This window comes from Chenopodium album, chromosome 18, assembly GCF_948465745.1.
Source record: "Chenopodium album chromosome 18, dcCheAlbu1.1, whole genome shotgun sequence".
Classification (NCBI taxonomy): Eukaryota; Viridiplantae; Streptophyta; class Magnoliopsida; order Caryophyllales; family Amaranthaceae; genus Chenopodium; species Chenopodium album.
Genome location: NC_137851.1, coordinates 43,391,472 through 43,408,150, shown reverse-complemented (window position 1 = coordinate 43,408,150; position 16,679 = coordinate 43,391,472). Strand labels below are relative to the sequence as shown.

General features: G+C 35.2%; 2 protein-coding genes across 2 annotated transcripts; one reads left to right on the top strand and one right to left on the bottom strand.

Annotated features, from left to right (window-relative positions):
- Positions 1-1,724: 1,724 nt before the first annotated feature.
- On the top strand, positions 1,725-5,712 carry LOC145590907 (uncharacterized). The gene is made up of 2 exons (XM_081647298.1): positions 1,725-5,118; positions 5,354-5,712. The coding sequence occupies exons 1-2, from the start codon at positions 1,725-1,727 to the stop codon at positions 5,710-5,712; spliced, it is 3,753 nt and encodes a 1,250-aa protein (XP_081503424.1).
- Positions 5,713-12,095: 6,383 nt separating this feature from the next.
- Positions 12,096-14,817, bottom strand: LOC145592181 (uncharacterized). The gene is made up of 5 exons (XM_081648641.1): positions 14,476-14,817; positions 13,895-14,215; positions 13,674-13,748; positions 12,702-12,788; positions 12,096-12,602 (listed from the first exon to the last, which is right to left on the bottom strand). The coding sequence occupies exons 1-5, from the start codon at positions 14,815-14,817 to the stop codon at positions 12,096-12,098; spliced, it is 1,332 nt and encodes a 443-aa protein (XP_081504767.1).
- Positions 14,818-16,679: the final 1,862 nt, after the last annotated feature.

Sequence of the window (16,679 nt, the reverse complement as noted above, 5' to 3'; positions counted from 1 at the left end):
ACCTAGATCATACCACAAAAAACTTTAAAACCCCAACCTAATACTTCAGAATAAGTATTACAACCTTCACTTCATCAAGAACACAATAGTGAAAAAAACCCAAGACAAGATCAAAGCCATCATTAGCTTCTTCTCCTTGTTATTCGTCTTCATCTCAGAGAGGGTCTCAGTTGCAGCAATCCCCACCTCTACCACTTCATCAACCAATTCCTCTTGTTTTGCCTTCAACTTCCTGACCTTCTCCTTCACCAGCTCAAGCTTGTCCTCCAATTCATTGATAGTTGAGTTCTTATCCATGATGCGCGATTGCAGAACACGAATATCATCAACCTCGTCCACCCATTTGAAAAAACCGCATGTCCTCTGTTCCAAACAAACACAACAAATCAATTCATTACCCATTCAAACATAATTACAAATACATTTAAAAGACGAGAAAATATACCGGCCAAAAAGAACAAGCGTAAAACCGCTTTCCTTTCGTGGGACCGTCAACCTTCACAGTCCTCAACGGAGCTACCTCGTCGTGGTTACAGTAAAGTGGGAGCTGTGGGGAGCCTGAATTCTTGGACTGTGAAGAAGAGCCAAGGGATTGCTGACTTGCCATTGCCATTAGAAGGGATTTTTTTTGGGAATATTTTGAAGAGGAGATGAACAATTACAGAAGGCATTTATAGAGAGTTGCAGAGGAAGAGAGATGGAGTAAATGGGGAATTAATGGAGCTCAACGGTAATAAAGAAATTACCTGCTAAAAATTAAAGGAAATAGGTTTAACCGGTCATTAAATGAAAAGGGCTTGTTTTTAAGAAGAATGGGGTAAAAGGTGGGATTGTTTTGGGAATTCGAAAAGGTGGGATTGTTTTGAGCAGAACAGGTAAAGGTGGGATTATTAGTTTCCATTTTTCCATTTCTGAATTCATTTCTTATATTTTGTGTGAAACAATCACCATCTACATAAAAAATTTGGGGACTGAGTGAGTATATTGGATAATGATAATTAACAATATGACAAAATAATCAAGTCAAAGCTTTGAATTTTCTCGTGTAAATGAATGGAGTTGTTTGCATTTTTTTTCTTTTCGTTTCTGGTGCAGTTGTTGCTTGCAGATGCCATAGTTGCCTGCTTTATTAGGTCTATTTTCTTTATCTGGGTTTGAATACAAATTTGCAATAGTCAGTAGTAATTTAGTAGTTGTTGTCTTTCTAAATTTATCAGAAGATTGAAAAAGTCAACTCCTTTTTTAAATGCCATTTACGACAACCTTCAAACTTAAACCTTTTCCCATAACACTTTGACTCATTTCCTTTCATTTTCTCTCTCCTCCTCTCAATGGAACTGTAGTTCGGCGCTCATTTATGATTTGCATGCAATTTTCAGAATACCCATAATACTTTCACTTTCATCTGTCCATTTTCCCACATTTATTTTTCGAACAGAGCATTGATCATAAAAAAATCCTCTGTTTTTCACTTCATAAATTACACCCAAAAAAAGCTGAAACTTTACTCTAAATTTGCTCTTTTTTTCATTGTCTGCAAAATTTAGCATCTGGGTATAGATTGTATCTTTGAGTATTTATACTCTGTTTTATTTTTCTTCTGGGTAACTTTCTATTTTGGGTAAGGAAATTACACCACAAAATATGCAAAATTCACTTCAATTTTCATAATTTCCTCATAAAATTCAAATTTAATGATCTGGGTAGTTGTCTAATTGATAAAAATGGCATCTTTGAGGTTTTCATTATGTTATTTTGCTCTGTTTTTGACAACTTTCTATTTTGGGTATGTTTCATGCTCAAAAAACTCAACTTTGGAAACTCTCCTAGAAGTGAAGAGCTCATTTACAGAAGACCCAAATGGGGTTTTGAAAAGCTGGTCTAAAACCAACCCAAGTTTCTGTAAATGGGAAGGAATCATATGTAACTCAGCTCGAGTTGTAGTGAGTCTAAATGTGTCGAATGCATCACTTGGTGGGTCAATTTCACCTTCAATCGGTGGTTTAAAACACCTAATCCACCTTGATCTTTCTATAAACCAACTCAGTGGGTCCATTCCAACTACTCTTTCAAACCTTTCTTTCTTAGAATCTTTACTTCTTTACTCAAACCAACTAAGTGGGTCCATTCCTACTCAACTGAGTTCACTCAGGAATCTTCGTGTCATGAGAATTGGTGACAATGATCTTACTGGTTCAATTCCTTCATCATTTGGTGAACTTTCTAATTTGGTCACGTTGGGTTTAGCTTCTTGTAGTCTTTCTGGTTCAATTCCTTCCCAATTAGGAAAGTTAACCAGCCTTCAAAGCTTGGTTTTGCAAGATAATTACTTGGTTGGTCCTATACCAGCTGAGATTGGAAACTGCACAAATCTTCTTGTTCTTGCTGTTGCAGGAAACATGTTGAATGACACTATCCCACAACATATGTTTCATCTTCGAAAACTCGAGACGCTTAATGTTGCTAATAACAGCTTATCAGGGGAGATATCTGATCAAATTGGTGAAATGGGTAATCTTGAGTACCTTAATTTGATGGGTAATCAGCTTGTGGGTCCCTTACCAAAGTCATTAGCAAAATTGGGTAAGCTTTACAATCTTGATGTGTCAATGAACAGGTTAACTGGTGGAATTCCTGAAGAGTTAGGGCAAATGAGCAAGTTAGAAAACTTGATTTTGTCGGGCAATAGTCTTTCTGGTACTATACCATCTGGTATTTGTGCCAATACAACTAGCCTTCAGGGGCTATCTTTGTCAAGTGCTCAACTATCCGGCGAAATTCCACCAGATATTGGACAATGTCAATCATTACAAACGCTTGATTTGTCCAACAATACGCTCAACGGATCGATTCCGGTTGAGTTGTATGGACTTGCAGGGCTGACTGACTTGTACCTGTATAACAATAGTCTGAGTGGTTCAATATCTCCTGCTGTTGGAAATCTCAGCAGTTTGCAGACTTTGGCACTATATCAGAACAAGATTGGGGGAAATTTGCCTAAAGAGATTGGTCTGTTGGGTAGTCTGCAGGAGTTTTTCATCTACAGCAATCAGTTTTCTGGAGAAATTCCTTCAGAAATAGGCAACTGCTCGAGTTTACAGATGATTGATTTCTATGGGAATCAGTTTACTGGGAGAATACCTGCAAGTATGGGGCTGCTAAAAGATCTGAACTTTCTGCATCTTAGACAGAATGATCTGGTGGATCAAATTCCTGCTACATTGGGGAACTGTCAGCAGCTGTTGATCCTCGACTTAGCTGATAACCGCCTTTCTGGTGGAATTCCGGCGACATTGGGCAATCTGGAGTCTCTGCAGCAGTTTATGCTGTACAACAATAGCCTTGGAGGTAAAATCCCTGATGAATTGAAAAGCATGTCTAATCTGACAAGGGTGAATCTTTCAAATAACAAACTGAATGGTAGCATTGCTCCTTTGTGTAGTTCAACTTCATTTCTTTCTTTTGATGTGACTAACAATGAATTTGATCATGTCATTCCACCCCAACTGGGGAATTCGCCTTCGCTTGAAAGGCTAAGACTAGGAAGCAACCATTTCACCGGGGATATTCCTCGAACATTCGGACTCATACATGAATTATCCTTGTTAGACCTTTCAGGAAATTCGCTTTCTGGTTTCGTACCTTTTGAGCTTTCCTTCTGCAAGAAACTCTCTCATATTGACCTAAATGGAAACCATCTTACTGGCAGAACCCCAACATGGTTTGGGAATCTGCCACAGCTTGGCGAAATTAAACTGTCCTCGAATTCATTCTTTGGTCCTTTACCACCTCAATTATTCAACTGTTCTAAACTCCTTGTCCTTTCTCTGGAGGACAATCAGCTGAATGGTACCCTACCATCAGAAATTGGCAATCTTGCTTCTCTCAATGTCCTTAGGGTCAGTAAAAACCAACTTTCTGGCTCGATCCCACCCTCGATAGGCCAACTTAGCAAGCTCTATGAGCTTCAACTATCAAATAACCATCTTAATGGTGAGATTCCAATTGAGATTTCTCAGCTCCAGAATCTGCAAGTCATGCTGGACCTTAGTTTCAACAATCTCACTGGACAAATTCCTCCACAAATCGGATCGCTTACTAAGCTCGAAGCTCTCAGCTTATCTCACAACCAGTTCACTGGTGAGGCCCCCCCTCAGATTGGTGGAATGAGCAGTTTGAGCATACTTAGCCTCTCATACAACCACCTTGGAGGGAAACTTGATAAGCAGTTCTCGCGTTGGCCAGCTGATGTTTTCGAGGGGAATAAGCTCCTCTGTGGGAAGCCTCTTCAACTCTGCAGTGTTGCCAATCAAGGCAGCCGTAAACATGCAACCTTAGCATTGATACTCTCTTCATTTCTGACCGTTGTTGCTGCTATTGTCTTAATACTTGGAGTGGCCATCTGCATCAGACGGCGAAGATATGTGATCAAGAGATCCAAAGAAACAGGCAGAAGTTCATACAGCAGTTCCTCCAATACAAATCGGCGCTTACTGAATTCAAAATCCCCCAGGAGGCATTCAGAATACAGATGGGATGACATTATGGAAGCAACAAAGAATCTGAGTGATGCTTTTATAATTGGTTCGGGTGGTTCTGGTACAATCTACAAGGCCGACTTAGCATTTGGAGAGACAGTAGCAGTGAAGAAAATAGCCCGAAAAGATGATCTCATGTTGGACAAAAGCTTTGCCAGGGAGATCAAAACTCTTGGAAGAATAAGGCACAGGCATCTGGTTAAGCTGATTGGGTACTGCACCAACAAAGGAGCAGCCTCGAATGTGCTAATATACGATTATATGGAGAATGGAAGTGTCTGGGACTGGCTTCATGGACAAGAAAGTAGCAGCAAGAAGGCTGGAACGAAAGGACTCGATTGGGAGACAAGATTAAGAATAGCTGTAGGGTTAGCTCAAGGAGTGGAGTACTTGCACCATGATTGTGTGCCGAAGATCATTCACAGAGACATTAAAACAAGTAATGTGCTGCTGGATTCTAACATGGAAGCTCATTTAGGAGATTTTGGACTAGCGAAGCAGATCCATTGCAATTATGAATCTATCAATGAAACAGAATCCAGTATTTGGTTTGCTGGATCTTATGGATATATCGCCCCAGGTAAATTCAAAAACCAATTTCTCATTAATTAATCTGCTTCATAGTTATATTGTTACTTATATACTACAAAATTTGTTAATCTTTATTGTAACTTTTTATTTGTTTTATCATATTTATAAACCATAGTTGACTTTGTAGTTTTTACGTGTCATCAAACATTATACAAAAATATCTTAGATCAAATATCTAACACAAAATTTGGCTTTTTTTTAATTTGTTTTCTTAAATTTGCCAGAATATGCATACTCATTGAAGGCAACAGAAAAGAGTGATGTTTACAGCATGGGAATTGTACTAATGGAGCTTGTAAGTGGAAAAATGCCAACAGATGGAAGTTTTGGTACAGATATAGACATGGTGAGATGGGTAGAGACACGTATCGAAATGGAAGGATTAGAACGAGAGAAGCTTATCGACCCCAATTTGATGCCTCTTCCTCCTAATGAAGAATGTGCAGCATTCCAGGTTCTTGAAATTGCACTCCTGTGCACCAAGACTTACCCTGCTGAAAGACCAACTATGCGACAAGTCTGTGATCAACTCCTTCAAGTCTACCGAAACAGGACAGTTAGTTCGGCCAAGAGTGATTTGTGACCATTTCATACTGTGGATTAGTGTTCCTAAGTGCATTTCAAAAGAAGATCACTTGTTTTGGTTGAAGATTTGATTGCTTTTCCAGGAATTTCATGCTAACAGACTGATTATTGTAAGTGTATGATCTAATTACATAAAGATGATGACTTCATATTATTATTGTATTAACCTAAATGCAGTTATAATGATGTAAATAAAATTTTCTATCAAATGATCTTGGCTTTGTTATAATCATTCCATATTTAAATTAAATTAATCAAATGATGACTTAATTTATTTCACAGATAAACTTACTTAACAACTCATCATTCGTGTTTGTTCACCTTTGCTCAACAACTTTGATAATATATTTAATCTCGTCAACTATAATAAATTCAAGAATAGATCTTACCATCATGGCATCATCAAATCACATATTCAATCATGTACTGACCATTTATCTTTTGAATATTCAAAATAAGTTAAATATATATGGTTTGTTTATAATGGGTAATGGAGAATTGGAGAGAACCATGAAAAATCTTCATGACACTTACAATAGAATCGTCATTTCAAATTAATCGTAACATTTGACTTTTTCATCTGATTTCAATTAATTGCAATATAATTTTATTTTTATTTTTTTTTGTTCGAGGAAATGTTAGCAATACTTAATTACGGAGTATTTAGTAAGGATTTAAGTAGGTAAATGCTTTAAGTAGCCCTTAGGGCTAAGGGCCTGTTCACTTCAATTTCAATTCAATTCAGTTTAGTTCCTATTAGTTCAGTTCAGTTCCAATCAGTTCAGTTCAATGCAGCTCATAATTTCCTTTTCTCATAAAATATTCATTTCAACTCTATTCAGTTCAGTTCATTTCAGCTCCAATCAATTTAGTTCAATTCAGCTCCAATCAGTTCAGTTTAGTTTAGTTCAGCTCTAATCAATCCAGTTCAATTCAGTTCAGCTCAATTCAGTAAATGTGAACAGGCGTTAAGAATAAATATTTTTCCTAATTTGGTATTAATTTAGAAATATATGACAAAATCACGCACAAATTAGTATAATTAATGTTATATTTTTACTTATTTTTTCATTTTTAGCTCTTTATATGTAACCATAAGGGTTATGTATATCATTTTCCTTTTTTAATTCTTTTTTTCAAGCCTACCCTTTTTTCAATCTCTCCAGCTTACCTTACTTGGTTTAACTTTTTTATCTTTAACACTTATATATCTTCACTAATTGCATTTATATCATAAGAGAGTGATTTCCCTTAATATAGTTGAAACAAAAATTAATTCTCATTATATACCGTCCAAGTAGGATTGGTATTTGGTTCAGCTTAGAACCGCTAATGTCATTAACGGTTTTAATACTAAAAACCGCTAATGTCATTAGCGGTTTTTAATTTTTTTTTTTTTTTAAAAAAAAAAAAAAAAAAAAAGGAGACCCATTTTTTCGGAAAGCATGTCTCTTTACAATAGGACACCTACAGTCCTACACCACGCTGTAGCGTTTTTTTTTTTATTTATTTATTTTTTTTATTATACAAAAGGAATTTAAACCTGTTATCACAAAATATGGTCTCTTTTTAACATATAAAGTGTTCAGCCTTCAATGCACTTAAGAAGGGAAAGAGACCTATTTCTAATTATAGATGGTCTCTTTTGAAAACCGCTAATATCAGGAGCAATTTTGAAACAAAAACCGTTGTTATTATTAGCGGTTTTACGTGAACCAAAATAATACCCCATACCGATCCTACGTGGATAGTACTTGGGGAATTTTTTTTTAAATCGATGTATAAAAGGAATTTCTTTTCGTTTTACGTTATTGTGGGAAATCACCCTATTATAAGATCCTATCTTTGGTCCCCACCTATAAAGACTACAATCAATAATCACTAATATATATATATATATATATATATATATATATATATATATATATATATATATATATATATATATATATATATATTAAAAGACACACCAGCAATGACACGTGTCATCTTCTGGTGTGTTCTTTTTTTTTTTTTTTTTTTGGGTAAATATCTATAAATAAAATTGTTACTTTTTAGGCAATGATAACTTTTCCCTCAAAAAAAAAAAAAAAAAAAAAAAAAAAGGCAATGATAACTTAACTTAAATGATACCATTTTAATTTGTAAGGAAAATTACGTTCTGGTGTGACCGTGCATGACATGGGATCTAAACTAGTTTTCCTAAAATTACGTGTTGAATCTACAACTGCGATCAATCTATTAACTTTTTTTTAAGGCAACCAATCTATCTACTTATACTAAAAGCGAATAATTAATGACACTTGTCAGTATCATGTTAAAATAATTTCCTTTTTTTTTTTTTTTCAAAATCTTTAAGTAAACTTTTTATATATTATATGATATTTTCTTTCCAGTTTGACAATCATATTTCATATATACCCAAATGAAATATTTCTATATATATTTTATATACTTTATATTTTATAATATTATTGATAAAAATATTCAACAATCATACATTGTACGGGATTTTAACCTAGTTCAAAACTAAGACAATATATACTTATATCATTTCATATTTTGCTCTTACTTTATACTGCATACCTCACAAGCGAGTGCATATATTATCTAACCCTCGAAAGATCACATACACATGTTCTAATTAAAAGGAACGCAAAGTAAAAAATTGAAGTATGCGTCCATAGTCCATTGCATCACTTCCATATTTCTATGTTCATTTGTTGAATATGTCCATATTCCTTTGTCAGTCAATTTATCCATACACTTCATATATATGCTTTTCATGTAAAATAAACAACTTAACAGGTGCAACTAGTTCCACTCTTAAAGTGGTGAACAAAACTTGCTAATACCAGTAATTGATTAACACAATGCATTGGTGCAACTAATCCTCTCTCTTTTATTTATTTAATCATTGGGGGATTAGATTTCCCGTGACTATTATATAATAATATTTTCATAACCCTATATTAAATTTTAAAACTAATCATTCAATTTATTTTAATTAAGAAAATATTTCCAAAACGCCAAATGAGAGAAAGAGATCAAAGCAAACAATTGGTGACCAACTCACATGCAATAACTTAATTGCTAAATAAATAATCACATGGATATGGTTTTATCTCTTAATTTTATTGTGATGCTAGCAATGCAACAAAGTCAATGCAAGAATCAATTGTTTATTTATTTAATTACTTTTCAAACATGTTGTCGATGTCGACTAAACCATATGAGAAAGTATTGTATTTCGTAGTAGCTTGTTATATTAATTATTGATTTGTCTGAGTTGGGCGGTAAGACACTAATAAATGACAATAATGATAGTTTATCATAATTAATTTTGAAGTGAAAATCCCAGCCCAATGTCCTTGGTCATGTGTTTGGGTTGGGTTCAATTCAAGACATGTTTGGTCTCGAATTAAGTCATTTACATTTTAGCCGTCAAGTTGAGTTTGAAAAATGTACATATCTAGTGAGCCACCCATGAATTTTGAATTGACAGGTACACGTAAACCATTAAAGAATTATTATACGAATAACGGATTTTTTAAAGGCAACCACAAATAAATGACTCATTTCATTAAGGTTCGCCCCTTTAATGATGCAATAAGATCATTAACTATAAGCAATTAAACCATCTAATTATTGGGGATGAATGTATGAAATGGGACCATGAGATCGGTTTTCACCCATATTAGGCTCTCCACCGTTTCTTAATGACATGATTCTTTGCAATAAAGGACACATACTATTATTCCATAAGGTCCAAACTAGTTATTAATTACCAGTAAGTCGGTTGTATTAATACACACATAAAATCTAATTATTGTGATCAATTTTAATTACAAGGTACCTAATCAAGTTATCTATACTGATTTTATTATTAGGAGTCAATCCATGGTTAGAAAATTTCCTACCATTTTCTTTTTCAAATCTTCTTAATAAATTTTTAATTCACTATCATATATTCTTTCCTACTTTACCATAATATAAAGATATAGAAGATTTGGATTAAGTAAATTATTAATCCAAATCAAATAAACATGTGTATACATAGAATTAAAATATAGAAATTTTTTCGAAAACTACCATTTAAATTACCAATTTTGAGAACAAATCCATTTATTTTAATTTTTTTTTTGGAAAAACTACCACGAAAACCCAAAAACTTTGAATACCACTACCACTATTCTTGGTTTTTTGGCAAAAATCTTCAATTGAGGACGTCCACTTTTTAAAAATTTCCTCCAAAAAACCTACTACATCCGTTAAATGTTTTTTGCAATTTTTGCCAAAATGGGATGATCAGTGTTATTTGCAACTTTCTGTTTTCTTTCTTTTTTTAGTAAAAAAAAAACCTAGAAATTACAGATTTACCCTTACTTAAAAGTCTAAATTCTTTAACTTTACCCTTACTTTATTTTAATTCCATTTCATTAAACCTAATCTGATTACACTAAATTAATGACTCCCTCCATATTACTTCACATCCCCCCCCCCAACTAATTACTTTCATTTATTGATCTTCCCAACCACCCAAAATTAATTGTGATGGCTGGATTTCCTTATTTCTTTTGGAGAATTCTCCAGAAGAACCTTAGTTCTTGTTCTTCGTCTGTCTCTCTCCTCACTCCTGTTCTTTCATCTTCTCCAATCTCTCTCTAGATCTATCCTTCCTTTCTCAAATCTTTAACACATCGAGTCCCCCCACAACATGGTGAACTTCAAACCCCTCCACGAGGCTTACATGGCCACTAACGATGAAGGTGAGGGAAAATTGATTCTCTCCCTAATTCAATCCATTAAGACAAACTCCCCTTTTCCTCGTCAATTCTATGAATCCGGTGAGTCTGGCCCATATTGTACTTCCACCACCTACAAAGCTCTAGGTAAGGTTCTTGAAAACGTCGATGAGGATGAACGTTTAAGGAGGGCTGAGGGTCAGGGTGAGTGGAAGGGCAAGAAATCCCTTGATTTTAGTGAGGTAAGTGTAGATCTGATGGCTGAAAGTGGTGAGAGGAGTTCCATACCAACCAAAAAGCCCATATCTAAGAGGACTAGGCCTCCGACGAAGATCAGGGCTCAAAGGAAGGCGGCGCTAGTGGCTTTAAGGCGGATTCATGGGCTACCTGATCAGGAGGTGATTCTTCTTTCATCTGATGATGAGAAGGACAAAGAGGGGGACTCAACTCCTCCATCAAAGAGATCTACCACATGTGTCCCTCCCCTTGAAGTTTCTGATATTCCGGCCCCTGATTACAAGCACTATGTGAGGAGGATGAACCCTAAGTTTCAACCCTCTAAGTGACACCTTGCGTAACGATCACTAACCCTTACTTCTCTATTTCTTGATTTGAGTACATATTCTTTGATTTTTTTTTTTTTTTTTTTTTTTTTTGTAATTGTTGGTTATTGTCTTTGATTCACTGATAGTATAGTTTGTTGTATGTGGTGGTGATTAAGAGTCCCTTTCCTTTGATTATTATGCATGATTGTTGGTTATTGGCTTTCATCAAGAGTCCCCCTCCCTTAAATATTTGGTTGGTTGATGGATCTGTATTTTTTATTCCCTTGTGATTGTTGGATAAATTATTTTGATTATGGTTGTTGTTGGATATTGTTGGATATTAATGAATCAATTGGTGTTATTGATGCTGGCTTAGCTTGTTGGTTATTGTTGGATAATGGATCATTGTTTTAGAGTTGTGGTGTTGTTGGATATGTCATGTTGATTATGTTGGTTTGTTGGATCTATCATGTTAAAATTGTTGTTTTCTGTTGTTGGTTGCACAATGGAATAACTGGTTTGCTTATTGTTGGACTATTATGTGCCTTCATGCTGCATTTCTTGGCTCAATACCCCCTTCAAGTTGGGAGATGAAGAATTCAGTATTCCCAACTTGAGTAAAAGAGAATGCAACTGGGGGAAGTAACAGTTTTAGTAAACAAATCTGCCAACTGTTCAGTTGTAGGAACATAAGCTAAGCTGATCAACCCTTCTAGAACTTTATCCCGAGTAAAATGGCAGACAATTTCGATATGTTTCGTCCTCTCATGAAATACAAGATTCCTAGTTATATGCATAGCTGACTGATTATCACAAAATAGAGTAATTGGCTTCAACTTTTCCACACCCAGTTACTCTAGCATTCTGATAGTCCAGGTGATTTTAGAGGCAGCAGCAGACATTGCCATGTACACGGCTTCAACTGAGGACTTGAAAACCAAACCTTACTTCTTTAATCTCCAAGCAATTAGAGAATTCCCAAGCAATAGGACATAACCAGTAACAGACCTTCTAGAGTCTGCACAACTTCCCCAATCTGAATCTGTGAAGGCTTGTAACTTTAACTCATTAGTTGACTTCAATAAAATACCCTACCATCCTGAAAGAGCAACATAGCTCAAGGTGTTAACTAGAGCCTGAAAATGACTAGTTCTAGGATTATGCATAAATTGACTCAAAGTTGGAACTGCAAAAGCTAGATCAGGCCTAGTATGGGTTAGAAAATTCAACTTCCCAACTAGAGATCTATACTGTTCTGAGTCTGGCGGCAGATCACTAACATCATATTGTAAATTTAACCCTAAGGGAAGAGGTGTAGCAACCCTGGTCTTCAAAGTGACACCACAATCATGAAGAAGTTCCCTAATAAACTCCTTTTGACTCAGAATAATCCCATCTACAGTATAACCAACTTCAATGCCCAGAAAATAGTTTAACTTTCCCAAGTCCTTGATGCTGAATAAGTGATGTAAGTTGGTCTTCAGTTTAGAAACAACTGCTATATCTGTGCCAATAAGGATAATATCGTCCACATAAACAACTACCACTTCTATCAAGCAAGAATTATTTCTTATAAACAAACTATAGTCATCCTTAGACTGTATAAAGCCCATAGACTGGAGAGTCTTGACAAGCTTGACAAACTACTATCTCGAGGCTTGTTTAAGCCCATATATTAAGTTCTTTAACCTACACACCTTGTTTTCAAGATTAGGAATGCCTTCAGGGACTTTCATGTAAATTTCCTCCTTCAAATCTCCATGTAAAAATGCATTGTTCACATCCTACTGATGTAAGAACCAGCCTTTATTTGCTGCAACAACAATAATGCATCTTATAGTATTCATTTTCACCACTGGACTAAAGGTCCCTTCATAATCAATCCCATACCTTTGATTGAACCCTTGGCAACCAACCTAGCCTTGCATCACTCTAGTTCACCATTTACTTTTAATCTTACCTTGAAAACCCACTTACATCCAATTGGTTTATTTCCTTTTGGCAATGTAACAAGTTCCCAAGTGTTATTCTTAAGCAAGACAGTCACTTATTTGTCTATAAGATCTATCGAAAGAGGATCTGTAGCAGCTTGAGCATAGTTTAGAGGCTCAAGAATGTCACAAGAGTGAGCAAGGAAACACTTGTGAGTAATAGGAAGGGAATCATAAGTAATTAGATTACACTAGTGATCTGTAATCTGAGTATGATTGCTAGAAAATTGCACTGGTATATATCAAACTTGGATGGGAATTTATGAGGTCTACTTGATCTTCTAGGAGAAGGTGGAGAAATAGAAGTGTGAGATAAGGTGGATGTGCCAGGAGAAGAAAATTTAGTTGAGGTAGAAGGAGGAGAGTTAGGAAAGATAGGTGAAGGAGAAGAAGAAAAATCAAAAGAATCAGAATGAGATGGAAAGACAGAAGTAAAATCTAGTGGATCATGAATAGGTGGTGAAGTAGATGCAAGACGATATATATAGGTGAAGAAAAAACTGAATCAGGAAGTTCTAACTTATGGAAAAAATGGTAAGGCCAGGGAAATGATGTTCATGAGAAAGGTCAAGAACAAAAACAATATACGTTGGTAGCAATAAGAAAGGTCAAGAACAAAAACAATATCCGTTGAATTTTTTTTATTGATTTTTTTTCATCCATTTTACTTCTATTCACCTTAGAAGTGGTAGCAAAACACAAGCAACCAAAGGTTCTCAAATGAGAAAGGTCAAGAACAAAGCCATTAAGTCTCTAAAAGGGTACAACATTGTCAATAACTCTCAAGGGTATTCTATTAATCAGATACACAACACACCTCGAAATTTATTAGGAACCCTAGACTGTTTGAATAGAGCCCTAGCAGTCTCCAAAATGTGCTTATGCTTTCTTTAAACTACACCATTTTGCTGTGGTGTATCACTGCAACTAGTTTGGTGAAAAACACCATGCTCCTTCAACAATTTTTTCATATCACCTTCAACTAACTCTTGTGCATTATCAGATCTTATTACTTTGACTTTAATAGAATATTGAGTGAGAATCAAAGCAAAGAACTCAGACATAATTCTAATAGACTCTATCTTATTTCTCATCATATGAACCCAAGTAAACCTTGAGTAATCATCAACTATAATCAAGAACTGATTACATCCTGAAGGAGTTTTTACAGAATGTGGCCCCCATACATCAATATGGATGAGATCAAAAGGTGCCTTAGACTTTATTGAACTAATAGGAAAAGGCAATCTAGACTACTTAGCTCTAGGACAAACTTGACAAATTGTGCTCTCTAAGCAAGCATTTACATCACAACTTGGTCTAACAATCTTAAGTTGATTGAAAGACAAATGACCAAGTCTCAAATTCCCCAATTTAGCTTCATCAACTGCTGCTAAATTGACTCTATTTTCTGAAAGGAAAGCTTTACTGTCATAAATTTGTTGCTCCTAGAACTTATATAAACTAGCTCTTATATTACCAAGATGAATCGAGTCCCTTTTCTGTGCTTGGACAAAACATTTTCATGAGTAAAATGAAGCTCACAGCACATGTCTTTGCAAAGTTTGTGAACAGATATCAAATTGAATTTGAAATCTGGCACATGTAGAACATTAAGCAAAGAAATATGATCATTCAGTTTAACAACACTAGTGTTTTTAACCAAAATTTTGCTGCCATCAGGGATTGTAATGAAATTATGTGTGTTAATTGGTTTGTATTCAGCAAACAAACTAAGGTCTGCGCAAATATGATCAGTTGCTCCACTATCAATTAACCACTTAGCAGCAGAACAAGAAAGTAAGCAAAGATTGCTTGCCATCATTGCATGGCTCTTTGTTCTCTTTAGCTTCCTCATCCCTTTAAAATTTCAAGTAAGCCTTGAACTGATTATACTACTCCATGGTAACATCAACTTGACCATCATCATCATCCTGTTCTGAAGCAGCATCCTGATCAATGCAACTCATAGCAGCAACTCTCTTATCCTTGAAGCCTTTGAAACTAGGAGGATACCCCTTCAACTTGAAGCATCTATCAATATTATGACCTGGAATCTCATAGTGAGTACAGTAAAACTCTGAACCAGGCTTCACAAATTTCTGATCTCCAGTATTCATTCTGAATTGGTACTGAGAGGAGCCACCTTGCTTAGAATGAGATCCATAAGGTTGTGATCTGTAGTTCTTAGTTAAACTAACAGCAGAACCACCAGAAAAGCCAGAATAATTTCCATCAGAATTATAGAACCTCTTTCTATCAGCCAGAAAAGCCTTAGATTCATTATTATTGTTCATCTGAGAAATCTCTTTGTGTTTTTCTTCCTGAGAAAACATTCTACAAGCCTTAGTGACCTTAGGTAAGGTAGGTAACATCAACAGATTTCCTCTAACAGGAGCAAACTGATCTGATAACTTCATCATGAACTGTATCACCATTTTCAGTTGATGCCTCTCAAAGATTCTCTTGGTCAAATTACAAGCGTAACCATTACATGTACAGTAAGAAAGTGGATGTGCCTCATCAATTGCTCTAATGCATAAATCTGAGCTAGAGAAGTATATCCAATTCTATCCTCAAGATCTAACCAAATTGCTCTACCAGATCTCAGAAAATAACACTACCAGCAATACTTTCATCAAGATTAAACAGAAGCCAAGAACATACCATATCATTGGATCTCTCCCAGGCTTTGCAATCAACACTTTTATCATAAGTAGGTCGACTATAATCACCATTACAAAGTCGAGCTTGTTCTTTGCAGAAAGTGTCAACAACATAGCTCGCTTCGAGCTGGTAAAACTTTCACCATTGAATTTGAACGAAACTAACTGAGCTAAAGTTGCATCAGAAGGATGTATGTAATAGATGCTTGCAAGATTCTGATTCAGAGGTAATATAGCAAAATTCTGAGAAGTTTCAGCAGCCATGATCGATTGAACAAAGGAAGAAAGTTCAGGAAGAAAAATAGAAATTCAGCTAGAAATTTTCAAAAAAATTTATGAATATGAAGAATTTAGGAAGAAATCGCAACAAAAATTTCTACAGAAATTGATCTCAAACAAAGATGAACAAATCTTCTGCTCTGATACCATGTCATGAAACAGAGAAAAATATAAATAGAAATATGAGAAATTGTATTATGTGTGAAAAAATGACAATTATAGCTTAGGATGATATATATAGTATCTATTAAGAAAGAATACTCTAGAAGAAAATCTAACAAACTTCTCGTAGACACAACAAACTTGCTGTAACAACCTGATCCTAGCTGGCAAGATCATAACAAACTCTGAGGACATGGCAGGAACCTCTAACAACCTTGCTGAATTGTGCTTATAGGCTCAATAGTAAACATGTAGCTGAGTGGTTAACAATCTACGATGTATAGTCAAGCCACTACATATTCATATCCAAAGCACTCTCGAAAGATCTTCAAAATGTTTTATTGAAAGCGCAAGGAAGTGCGAGACTAAGGATGATATCAGAGATCAGTAACTAGGATCGTTTATGTTGTTGATAGAGTAGTTTCATTTTTGTTATTGCTTGTATGTATTCGTAGCTAGTTTTCTTCTCTTTAGGATTGGCTTGGCTTGGCTTTGGCTCTCATGTTCAAAAAAAAAAAAAAAAAAAAAAAAAAAAAAGTATCTCACAAACTATTACAAGTTTTATAAAGCCAAGATA

Bases quoted from the DNA above. Each gene is read 5' to 3' on its own strand.
- LOC145592181 (XM_081648641.1), bottom strand. From the start codon at position 14,817: ATGGCAAGCAATCTTTGCTTACTTTCTTGTTCTGCTGCTAAGTGGTTA. The intron at 13,749-13,894 runs GTAGTTTAAAGA...GTACCCTTTTAG, and splicing joins ATACACCACAGCAAAATGGT to AGACTTAATGGCTTTGTTCT. The intron at 12,789-13,673 runs GTGAATAGAAGT...TTACATCAGTAG, and splicing joins GTTTTGCTACCACTTCTAAG to GATGTGAACAATGCATTTTT.
- LOC145590907 (XM_081647298.1), top strand. From the start codon at position 1,725: ATGGCATCTTTGAGGTTTTCATTATGTTATTTTGCTCTGTTTTTGACA. The intron at 5,119-5,353 runs GTAAATTCAAAA...TAAATTTGCCAG, and splicing joins TTATGGATATATCGCCCCAG to AATATGCATACTCATTGAAG.